Source organism: Astyanax mexicanus, chromosome 14 (assembly GCF_023375975.1).
Source record: "Astyanax mexicanus isolate ESR-SI-001 chromosome 14, AstMex3_surface, whole genome shotgun sequence".
NCBI classification, from domain to species: Eukaryota; Metazoa; Chordata; class Actinopteri; order Characiformes; family Acestrorhamphidae; genus Astyanax; species Astyanax mexicanus.
The window spans coordinates 15,236,908-15,249,978 of record NC_064421.1 but is presented as its reverse complement, the minus strand read 5'-3'; the positions used below and the strand labels follow the sequence as shown (position 1 = coordinate 15,249,978).

Genomic DNA, 13,071 nt, shown 5'->3' with positions numbered 1-13,071 from the left:
CAGTCCTCGCTAATCTGAAATACTGCCAGCATTCGTTTTTTTGCTGAAGAAACTCAAAGACTGGTAGGCCTCAATCATGCAGCTCTACACAGCAATTAAGTAGTACATCCATCCTCACCTCATCCATAACCATCTGGTTTGGCTCATCCACCTCACAAAAACCAGCTAAACTCCAGGGTATATTCAGGACAGCAGAGAGGATCACTGAGGATAATCTGCCAATACTTCCACACATGCATAACAACAAGGTCACAAAGTGTCCTGGCAAGATTATAGCTGACCCCTTTCCTCCTGGACCACCTTTTCTATTATTACAAGGGCAACTTAGTGTTTTTTCCCCAGGAACTGTGAGTCATCAGTAGCAGTTCTTCTCTCCCTTGTAAACAGAGATTTACAAACTTTTTATGCCCAAAAACTTTACTCTATACCACAAATTAATCATCATATGGACTGTCAAACATGGTGGTGGTAGTGTGATCTGAAGATCTGTCATCTAAAGCTCAAGTGCATTCGGGTTACAAAGCAAGACAATAATCTGAATTCAAGCGCAAATATACTTAGAGCAGCGTTGTTAAAGTTTTGACTACCTCACTTACAAGGTAACACCTCACAATTAATACAGGTGTGGGCATTCCCACGCAGTCCCCGCAAGTAAGACTTTGTGATTAATTTACGAAATATCCCATGACTTTTGACATGTCGGAGTATTATGTAGCCCTATAGCCCTACACGACACCTGCAGCAAAGGTGCTCCACCAGGAGGAGCAGACAGACAGCAGGTCAATGTTAGACTGCCTGACTGTAGAGGCAGCTCCTTCTCATTAGCACCCCCGGCCAGTTTCAGTCTGGGACTGGGACTAGGGCAGGCGCTGCCTCTCAGCAGATGGTCACTGAATTGAAATATTTATTGGCATGTCTCAGGGAGCATCACCGTCTGCTCCAGTCTGCCTTTCCCTGCCCAATTTATGACATGCATACTCAAATCAGAATGGCTAATTGTCCCATTTTTAGCAGACTCTGGGGTACCAGGGTACGGGGGTACTGTGGTGCTGTGGAACACGATGCCATGTCAGTGAGTGTTGTTTATCCAGCAAGAGACTCTCTCTCTTTTCTCTTATCTCATTCCCTATTCCCTGACCGCCCTTCATACCTGCCATACTGCAAGCTGTAGCCCTGTGTGTGTGTGTGTGTGTGTGTGTGTTGCTGGGATGGCTGTTTGTGCATGGCAGACTTCTGAGGAAGGGAGAGAAGTCCAGAGGGAGACAGGGTAGGACAGATCTGATCCCTGCCACATTAAAGTCCAACCTCTTCAACCTCGCCACCTCCTCCGGCTTTACCGTGAATACAAACTAGCCCAACACTGATTACCCACATCGCTTTCACTACAACTTCTATCAGTGTCAATCTAATACAGCCCGCACCCGCATGGGAGGAAGACGGCTATCGTTTCAAATCCAGTTCACATTAACATGATTTTACTTTCATCATAAGGCCTCTTAACCAAGTTAAGAGCCTGAGAGAACAAGGGGCAGGCACTTTGGAGATTTTAAAGTAAACATTCTTCCCAAAGGCAAAGAGCGGAAATTCATCTCCATATTTCGCCACACTTAACAGGGCCAGCATGCATATGTAAATGTGTTGCTTGTTTCCTCTGAAGCACAATGCTATGTAAAAAGCATGGAAAGTGCAAGGCCTCGCAATAGCAACAGAACAACAAGTCTAGCACCTTTTTGCTGGCTGATGCACAGTGCCAGTGGCTTATGCCAGTTGTTCCCAAGCTTTTTACACCATGTACCATCAAACTAAACTAAAACATCCAAGTACAACCTACAAGCTGTTTCACAGGAACACATGTACCACACACACACCTGCATGTCACATCTTTTGCCAATTGTTCTTTACCTGTTGTGTGGAGCTTGCCTGCTTTGCAGTCTGTAAGTTATGTTAAGTTGTTTGATTATTGTTTGTGATTAATACAGTATTTCTACTGAGACTTCAGTAGTTAGATAGATTTCATTCCTTAATATTTCGTGGTACTGGTATCAGAGTTTGAGAACCACTGTACAATGTATTATAAATTGTAGCTCCACCCATCTCTTTTTATTCTGTCTTTCTATCTCCAGTGTCTCGGATTTGTCCTGTGCTAATATTGCCACATTTTTTGTTTTGCCCAGTTTTTAAAATGGTATTCTAAAGGTGAGAGTTACATTTAGATTAAATGACTGATAACTTTGGCTGGAAAAGACCAACTGCAAGACCTGCATTGTGCCCCCTGTTCATTACATGGAGCAGCTGAGTTGTATTACAACTAACATAAATTGCATTTTTACTTTTGAAACATTACACTTACTATATATACACTAGGGGTGCACAATATGGAAAAAATTGTGACACAAAAACACTGTTGAATAATTTTATATCAATGTGCAACTTGACAAATAAACCTCTTGGTAAGTTATCCTATCAGCTCCTTCTGTTGCTACATGCGGGCAGTGTGATTTGAGCTCGCTGTATTTAAATGCATTATTGCAGCTATTATGATCTGCGCGTTTCTAGTGAAAATCTATATTGCGATAAAGATAAAAATACAATTTATACAAAAGCCCTAGTATTCAGCAAAGCAAAACACACTAGTTTCTGTGCTGTGAGCTCAATGAAGGCAGCCTGAGACACTGTTATACAGAACAGAAGAGTATGGAACCAGACTGTCTGTGTTTTCTACAGTTATTGCTAAAGCATGTGTTCTGGCTGCTCTCACCTCCTTCAGTGTTTACTCACAGTCTAGTAACTAGTAAAGTAAGTAAAAAGTCTTGTACATAGTTTAGCGTATTATGTGAAAGTATGTTTGCTAGTTAGGGTTTCCTATTGTCTCTAATTAGAACGCGCACAGTGGCTGCTCCTGAAGTGACATTTGTTTTCTTTTAGCAGTTTTGACAAACTGTCAGCAGCGCTCTGGCCCAGTGCAGGCCTGAGTGACCTTTCTGCTGCTCAGCACTTTCCCCCTGCTTCTGTTTCTCTCTCTGCCCGTCACCCAGATGAATAAACCTGCGTCTCCTGCTCAGACAGCCCTAATAAGAGCCAGAGACCAAACCACAACACACACACACTTCATTTGATGCTTATCACAGTGGTTGTGTTACAGTTGTGTGTGTATGTGTTGCTCTAGATGGAGAGAATTAATATAAATTTAGAAAGATATGCTAAATATATATATATACCTTAAAATAAAAAAATAGTGAAAACAATTAAGGAACGCATGATAGAATCTTATCAGCAAAGCAAGAAAAGCAATAAGCATAGGATAGATATTTAGATTTGGCAGATATGTCTACAGCATTATAATCACTATAGCATTTTAGCACTAACATTTAGCACTTTAGCATTCGGAAATACAATGCTTTTAGTTGATGCTCCCAACAGGCTTTAAATTCTAACGAAGACTGTTTATACACACAGTGCATTGAGCTAAATCTCTGGGCACCACTGCCTTGAAATTAAGTCATGATAAGCTGATTGACAAGCACAAGCATATAGGTAAAATAGGGGAACAGAAAATGTATTCTGTGGAAGTGCATGAATTTTATACAGATATCTCAGCAACAGCTGGAGTTCATGCACTTCCACAGATTTCCACTAACTTCTGGATGGCGGTGCCCGAAGTACTCTGTCAAGCTCTGGCTAAACATGCCGTTGTAATTGTTTATTTACTAACCTAGGCTACACACTGAAACTAACAAGTTAGTACCATGGGGACTTAACCTGGACAGAGGCCTGAACAAAGCCTGTGATGTACCCAGCAAGCCTCACTCTATCTGAATGGCCCCTATGAGGACTGGAACAATGCCTTCTCCTGACTGACAGTGTAATTAAGCTCACATGGCAACGAACAGATATTGGACAGAGGCCTCTCTCTGGAGCTGCCCTGTCTCAACATAACCATTGTCTTTCTCTCTCCCAGTCTCTCTCTCGCGCACACATTAATTCAGACAGATATGTAGACAAATGCCAAAGCATATGCTGTGTGTAACTCAATCAGCCAACTCAAAGGAGAAAATAGATTTAGACCTACACTGGCAGAGCTGCTAAGGACTTTAAAGACCAAAATAAAGGTAACTAATTGGTGCATGCAAGAAAACATCAACTGACACACAGAGGGGGAAATGCAGTGTGTTGCAGGTTTGTACTTACTTTGCTGGGCTGGCCGAAGAATGGGTTGTTGGCACAGCGCTGGTTGATGACATCTCGGATTAAGTGCTTCTGGCCGTTGTAGGTGGTGAGGATACTGATACGCTCGGCTGGATAACCCAACAGCCTCATGTACATGAACAGAGCCACAGAGTACTCTGCCTCAGCCAGGTTCTACAACAACACAGCGAATAAACAATAGGTTAGGAATAAGATAAATCAATGTATTGAAGAGTTGTGCATTATAGATTGACAAGCTGATATGATATGAAAACTATGTAACAACGGCACAATTCTACAACTGTGCCAAACTCCCAATATTTTTTTTAACTTTTTTTTTTTTTTTACAAATGTTATGCTAGTAAGAAATGAATAGAATGAGTAAATTCTAAAGGAAAATTGTTTTTTATTTAGTCTCAGTTTCAAACCAGAACCAGAACTACTTAGGCGACATTAACCTTGCTATTACCTTCAGTAACAGCAATAATGTTCCCAATGTCAAAATTAACCCATTGAATGTACAAGTAAAATATTTATAACCATAAATTGCTCTACTAAATGTTATTTAATATTTAGGTTTATTGAAGTAATAAATTAATGATAATTATCTAATTTATTCCAGTGCAGTTTTTAGCTTCCATGCAAAAGTTACAGTTCTTATCCCTTTTTTTTTTGGTTTGGTCTTAAACCAGTGATCACTAAGCAATCCCTATTCATTTGCACTGATTGTGAGCAGATTATGTAAAAAACATAAAATGTCTAACAATGGTAAAATCTTACTATTACAGAAAAAGCTAATATATAATAACCATAAGTACTATTTACTCTACATTGACATTTAAGATAACAGCTTTACATATTCCTGATTGTGATTTTAACAAAGCACAAAAGCAACCATCCTTGTCAATATATGTATGCGTGTCTGTGCAGTATGTGTAAGAAAATATACAAGATTTTTTTTAAAGCTCACTGACCAGCCACTGAACCGTATAAACGGATGGAGCTATATCAATTCCCATTGACTGCAAAAAAGTGTCAGTGAGGCTTAAACAGTGCTGTCTGTCTTGTAAGCAAGGTTCCCAGCTACTGATCACTACTGCACGGGTATTACTTTTGGGGAAAATACCCCACTTTCTGCATGTTTATAAAAGGCTGAAATGGTTCACTGAAGGCAGAAACTACAGTTCAATACCTCAGATGGGCTCACTTTATTTTTCTGTTCTTAAAAAAGCTTATAGGAGCTGACATTCAGAATAATTTAATCAAAAGTCATCATTTAATCCACTTTAAATCAGTTCACATGGTTTGCAGAACACTACAGCATAATAATCTGGAGTACCTGTCCAATGATGAACCTTAAACTGGTGTAACTAGGGCAATTGTCTAAATACTGAACTTAAAGAGAAAGAGAACCAAGTATAATTTACCATACTTGTGTCAGACACACAGAGAGAATGTGCTCTCCACCTTTAACCCATTCATACACTGCACACACATACACACTGTGATATTGTGTGCCCTGAACAGTGGGCAATCTTAACTGTGACATCTAGGTTAAGTGCCTTGCCAAATTGAGGGTTAAGGGCCTTGGTCAAGGGCCCAAGAGTGGCAGCTTGCCAAACCAGAAAGGCCCTTTCACACTCAGTATCAAAAAATTGATATGATTTTTAAATGTAGTGGAACCTTCACAGCAAATCTGATATGTTTTTTTTTGCCATCTAGGCTCTGTAAACAGTGCTAGAAACTCATCTAAGAAATTTCCATTCTTTATTTTTTGTCATCTCTCTGTCTGCATTTACTCTCTTTAATTTCCACATAAATCTTTATAAACCATAACAACAAAGCTCTGGTTGGTCAGCATGTGTTTAATGTATGTAGTCAATGCAGATCAGACTCTGATAAAAAAAAATGTAGGCAGTGTCAGAGTCTGTTAATTTAAGACTTGGTGTAAAAGACACCACTGATTAGTCACATTCTCAGAATATATATCACGAAAATAATATCACGATATTTCATGGTATTTTTGCGATAACGATACTCTTGGAGATATAACAAAACTAAATTAAAAGAAAAAAGAATAATTTTAAGAACACACTACTGCAACAAAATGAAAATGTAATTTTATTATTGCATATTACAGGTGCTGGTCAGCGAATTAGAATAATTTGAAATAGTGCAATCATGAAATTCTTTGAATGCATTTTTTGTGCAGAAAGCAAATCAGGTGTTCACCGCACCTGTCCTACTCGTTAGACTAATCACAGAACTCGTTACCTGGAAAAAAATTTGCTCAGCTGAGCTTTCCAAAAGGCCCATTTAGGCCATTTAACTGTGACACTGTTGTTTTATGGAATTAGAATAATGGAGAAACCGTTTCATTGAATTAGAATAATTTTTATTATAATTACAATCATCACTTTCTCAGTATTTTGTGGCTGCCCCCTTGGCTTGTATGACTGCCTGAAGTCTCCGCGGCATCGATTTGACCAGCTTGTCGCAAGTTTCCGCACTCACAGCTTCCCAGGCAGTGGCGATGTTCTGCTTCAGTTGGTCCAGCGTAGTAGGCTTTCTGTCGCGAATTTTCCGCTTGACGATGGCCCAAAGGTTTTCAATGACATTGAGGTCAGGCGAGTTGGCCGGCCATGCCAAAACCTCAAGCTGTTTTTTAGTGAACCAATCTTTGGTCGACTTTGCCGCATGAGCCGGTGCAAGATCCTGTTGAAATATGAAGTCTTCTTCGCCGAACTGTTCCTCAACAGTCGGAATCAGGAACGTTTCCAGAACATCTTGATATACGGCAGCATTGACCGTCTTCTTTAGGAAGCAGAGTTTCCCTACACCTCAAGCGGACATGCATCCCCAGACCATAACGCTCTGGGGAAACTTGACGGATCTTTTCACGCACTCGTGGTTGTAGGTTTCGCCACCACGACGCCAGACACGAGGACCTTGGTCACCGAAGGAGATGCAGAAGCGTGATTCGTCACTGAAGACCACTTTCTGCCAGTCTTCAGCAGTCCACTCGCCGTGTTCTTTGGCCCACTTCAGCCGTTTCTCCATTTGTTTCTTGTTCAGCATCGGTTTTACTGCTGGAACGCGAGATTTGAAGCCGAGTTCGCGCAGACGACGGTAAGTGGTTGATCTGGAGAGGCCAGCGCCGGTCTGCTTGTTCCACAAGTCGGTGAGCTCGGAAGTGGACTTGAACCGGTTGCTGACTGCGATCTTTCTCAGCTGCTTGTTGTCGCGAGCAGAAGTTTTTCGGACGCCGGAACAGTTGGTGCGCTTGCTGCAGTTTTTCTTGAGAGCTTTGCAGACGGAAGACTGGCTGATGCCGAGCTGCTCAGCAATTTTAGTTTGGGTCAAGCCTTGTTGGCGAAGGGCTTGAATTTGAGCCACTATTCCGATTGAGAGGTCGCGCTGCTTACCCATGATTGATTTTACAACTTAGAAATTCTACTCAACCCTGACTTTATACTGCACAGTGAACACTTCACAGAAAACAAAAATTCGAGCATTTATTCTAATTCAATGAAACGGTTTCTCCATTATTCTAATTCAATAAAACAACAGTGTCACAGTTAAATGGCCTAAATGGGCCTTTTGGAAAGCTCAGCTGAGCAAATTTTTTTCCAGGTAACGAGTTCTGTGATTAGTCTAACGAGTAGGACAGGTGTGGTGAACACCTGATTTGCTTTCTGCACAAAAAATGCATTCAAAGAATTTCATGATTGCACTATTTCAAATTATTCTAATTCGTTGACCAGCACCTGTATATGATATGGCAGACGCTTAACTAAGATATTAAAAAATACAAGAATTTGAATCAGATTTTGACAAAAGCCAATGATCCAGAATGTCATGATACTAATAAGAATGCACTCCAAAAATCTTTGTATATCCAGGATTAAGGTAAAATAAATGAAACTGGACAGATATAATCTGTCTCTAGTAGATATATAATGTAAAATGAGAAGTGTGATTTTTTTTATTTTGTTAAAAACAGTAAAAAGTAGTACCCTGATGTAATAATAAGGGATGGGTGATATGGCACAATATTTCAGTGTATAATATCGTTCCCGATATTCAAAAATGTTGGCGATATTATCACATAAGATAAGATATGGCACACCCCTATACAGAACCACAGAATATTACATCATAAGCAGTACTTACTTGACAGGTTAAAACTCATTCACCTTTATCCTTCAACTGCACTACTCACAGCCCTTCTGACCCTGCACATGCCATGTGACCTCCTCACAAATGCCAACGGCGGCATTCATTAAGCGCTGCTCTCAATTATAACTGCACTAATTCTATGGAGAGCGATTCTGTGACCCTGGATCTTCGGCATAATGTGGGAGATAATGGATAACACAGATGGCCTTTGGTCAGTTTGGCTTTTACACAGGTGGAAATGAAAGGACAGCATTAGCATGTTTCATGAATTCCTCTGAGCATTACACAGAGTTTCACTAGTACACTGTTAAGGTTAGATGATGCTGCGAGGTCGAAGGTGCACGTTTAATTCAGTGACTGGTAAGACTGGACAGTGCCTGCTAGGGCAGAAGATCAAATGTGTGTCAAACTGAGCATTACAGGCATTTTTTTTTCCTTTCCTTTCCTTTCCTTTCCTTTCCATGTACATGCCCAGTTTCATCCAAAGCCACGCCCCTTTCTGAAACAATCTAGTGTATGTACACGCATGTGCACATTTACAATTTCTGGAAACGTATAACAGACATATCATGCTAAGAGGAAAGAGTCATTTTCCAGTGGGGGTCTCTCTCTCTCTCTCACTCTCTCAAATGAAAAAACGTGATCTAATGTGCTGCAACTGAAGAGACCCTGGTAACCATGGCAACAGCCTAGCCTCAAACCATGGCCCCAGTTTGAGAGCAGCGACCGACGATGGGCATGTCGCTGAGAGCTAAAAGATGAGACAAGGAAGAGAAAAATAAAGAGAGGGAGAGAGCTAGGAATCAGGAGTATGACACTCTGCAATGCTTTTTCTCAAGGGGAGAAGGTTTAATTTGTGGCACCAGCTTTAAAATCATGCATTCGGTAGATGGCAACCACAGGGCAAACCAGCAAGTGCACCCCTTCTCTCCGTGCTACACATTCACACACATGCTTGCTCGCCCGCTCTAACAAACCACATACAGCACAGTGGCTACTTCCTCATGCCTCCTCTGAGCAAAGGCACCTACCCTAATAACATTAGTCTTTAACAACCCTGTGACTAAGCTCTCCGGCCAATTACACACAGAGAGCCGCCACAGAGAAAATCAATGCTCCACATTGGGGTTGGTTAAGTGGAGTCAAAACCCCTGTCCAAACCAATACATTTACAAGTGTATGCAAGAGAGGCAGTTTTTCATATTGTCCAATATAGGGCTCATTAGGGCTGAGAGATGTTAGTTAAAAAAAAAAAAAAAGATCTTATTTTATACAAATGTGATATGAAAAGGAAAATCTATGACATTTATTTATACAATAAACATAATAAAAATCAATTATTGCAGCAATCTGTACTAGCTTATGTCGTTTGATACAGTAAAATAAAGGAGCTTCTTAAATTATGATGTTTCTATGACTTTATTTGCCCAAGACCAAAGCTATTGAATGCCATTTTATAAGAAACCAAACCTTTTCTCCAATAATCCTGCATAGCAAGTGCCAGATTAAGACAGTTTTTTTTTTTGGTTATTTTTTATAAACCGCTTTTGATATATTGGTATTTACAATGCACAGGGCGAGCCGCAATACAAAATGGAAAACTACATATCTGAATATCCCAGCAAGTAACGGGCATATATTATAGGCTATGTCCGAATCATGTCCATCTTTTACTTTCTGAAATAATGGGGTGGCCTGCGACTTTTGACTCACCCAGTCCTATCTGCAGGTATGGGGAAATTAAATGCAATATATTAAACCTTTTTTAATAACATTTAGAGACTAAATCGGGAGTACTTTCACATTACTTTTACAGAACAACAAAAAAACAAATAACACCGATATTAAGTTTACAGACTTTAAACCCAAGATTATAAACAAATGTGAATTAACAGTTTAGCACAAACCAAATTAAACTGTACAATAACTAACAATAATAATTGACTAGCAATTAGAGGTGTGCCAAAAAATCGATTCACATAAGAATCTTGATTCTCATTTACTACGATTCAGAATCGATTTAAAATGTCCCAAAATCGATTCTGAGGGGCGGGTTTTAGACTGATTTTGGGCTGGGTATTTTTGTTGGACCTGGCAACCCTGGGGATAGCGCTTGTCCCTTCAAACGGAGATCTTCCAGACACACACAGAGCGTAGGTGTTTGAGAATCACCGGTAAGATGGCAGAACAAGCATTATATTACCTTAGATTAACGTGTAGTTTTAATGTTTTATGGCAGAATGCTTCATAACAAGCATAAAAAAGATCGCTAGTAGTTAGTTTCAGTAACTGTTAGCTAGCTAACTAGCTAACTTTCCAGTTCCACCTTAAATAACGCTACAGGTGGCAGCGGGCTGCAGCATTTAAGGCGGAACGGAAAAATAACAATAAGCTAATCAGAGCTAATTTCAGCTCCTCATCACAGAGGAATTAAGGAATGGACAATATGAATTAATTTCTCCACCTCCTGCTCCCTTTCTGAAGAAATACAACGACCTTAAATTAACTAGTTAATCAGCAGCTGCTCCTGAACTTTAGCGCTCCAGTGCTATCATCACATCAGCCCAGCAGCGTCACCTACACACCACCGCTAGTAGCCTGGTAATAAATCAGTGTTATTTATTATTTATTTATTGTTCATTAACGTCATTGTGATATCCCAGTGATTCCTCTGTCACTGAGGACCCACATTCCTGCACATTTTATTGTTTTTGTAACACATTACTTGCTTCAGGACCAGTGTATATTTTGGAGGCTTTTTTCAATAAGATTCATAAGCCAGAAGCAGAAATTTTTATAATTCAAATCGTTTTGAATCAAAAATCGATTTTGAATCGAATCGTGGCCCCCAAAATCGGAATCGAATCGAATCGTGAGATAGTAAACGATTCCCACCCCTACTAGCAATAGGGTCCATGATTGGAGTTATCCAATCACTTCCCCATGCTAACAGTAGAGTCTATGATAAAAAATACCTCAACTATTTGTCCCTTTCAACACAGAAACACTGCTGCTTTCAATAAAATAATAAATAAATAAAAAAAACTTTTTTTTTTAAGATTTAAGTCCTTGCAAGACCCCATAAGGGTCTGTGGACACTTAGCTAGAGCCACTGACCGTAAGTGAGGTGGAACATTAGTGTAAAAGTACTTTAACTAATGAGGTATAACTAATGAGCATGGGAATAGCTACCCTGCTGGGTAGTTAGGAATACACTGCCATAGTCGGAGGTCCTTGGAGGCCTATATTTCTGCTGATGGACATTTGTTCAGCTGTCGCAGGAACTGGCTGTGCAAACAGTAGCTTCTTTACTGCTCCTCAAGTGAACACCTCTTCCTGATATTACAGCTTTGTGCGTGCACGTGTGCGCGCGCATGCTTATAATGCACATAATTAAGGCAACTCCTACCAAATGCCTGGAAACTGCATCAAGCTAATGTAGCCAGACTCGTGATGCTCTTGCCACATGATGCCTAAAGCACATGGTCACTGACCACTTAAGAACAATGAGAACTTTCAGAGCTAGAGAGAGACGGAAACTCGCAGAGCAAGAGACACAGTTTCTGAAGGGAGTGATTTTAAGCGGTTGGCTTGTGAACGTGCATGTCCTCGTTAGTCTCTCAAGATGTGGGAAATTAATTAATCATATGACATTGGCATGTAGCCATCACACTGAACTCTATCTTAGGCTGCGTTCAGATATTGGAGCATATTCTGCTTATCATGAGTCAATTTCTTCTGAATGCAACCAATTTTTACAACATGAAATGACTGGCCATTGTGTTAAAGCCATGTTCTCACTGACCTGGTAGAAGTAGGGGTTAGGTTCAGACTCCCCAACACCATTGAAGTCCTCCACATTGATGAGCTGGAAGTCATAGGCCAGGCCTGGGTTGGGAGCCTGGAACTCTGTTTGACGTTGAACGTGAGGGAGATTTCCCAGCTGCTTGTAGCGCCAGTTATACAGATTACACAGGCTGCAACGCACAACACACAGTAAAATAAAAAAATAAATACACATTTCTGTGTGTAGAAATAGTATAGGGATATGGTGGAATAAGGTGGTCACTATTGGGATGTACAAGGATGAGGTGGGAAATGTGATGAGTATCATATGGATAAGGAGAGGAGGGGGTGGGGACAGAATTCATCCCAGTGCATTTTTCTACTAAAACAAATAGTAAATAAATTGTACAGCCATAAGAAGGAACGCTAATTTAAATATCAAAAGGCATATATGAATAAATTAAATAAAAAGCTGACCTGGCCCTGGCTCTGCCCTGAGCATCCAAATCCACAGTTGGCACTCCCAGACGCACAAAGCGGGTGAAGAGAGACTGTTCCATATTAGAGTACTTCTGGAAAGCCATGTTCTTAATAACGGGAGGAAGCTGGTGGTGATCACCAATCATGATCCAGCGTTTTAGCCGACTATAGCCATCCTCAGGGTTCTGTCGGAAGAAAGACAGCAAGAAGTGTAGTCCTTAGGTATAGTACATTTAAAAAGGGGAATTTTTCACTGTAAATATATAATATTGGCCACATGTAGTTCTAAAGATTTCTAATTTGAATTACTGTATTTTTCATACTTAATATCCTTTAATTTTCCCAAAAATCGTCAGTGCGCCTTACAATCCGGTGTATTAGCAGTATAAGCATTTGCTCTTTGGATGTCCAGAGGTGAGTATTATTGGCCTGTAGCCTGCT

General features: G+C 40.3%; 1 protein-coding gene across 1 annotated transcript in view; it reads right to left on the bottom strand.

The window, feature by feature from the left end:
• The window catches only part of aqr (aquarius intron-binding spliceosomal factor), a 62,492-nt gene that overhangs the window by 9,839 nt on the left and 39,582 nt on the right, over positions 1–13,071 (bottom strand). The window contains exons 30-32 of the mRNA XM_022673071.2: positions 12,628–12,815; positions 12,170–12,341; positions 4,189–4,359 (exon numbers count right to left, since the gene is read on the bottom strand). Coding sequence (XP_022528792.1) covers positions 4,189–4,359; positions 12,170–12,341; positions 12,628–12,815 — 531 coding nt within the window. The remainder of the gene's footprint in view (positions 1–4,188; positions 4,360–12,169; positions 12,342–12,627; positions 12,816–13,071) is intronic.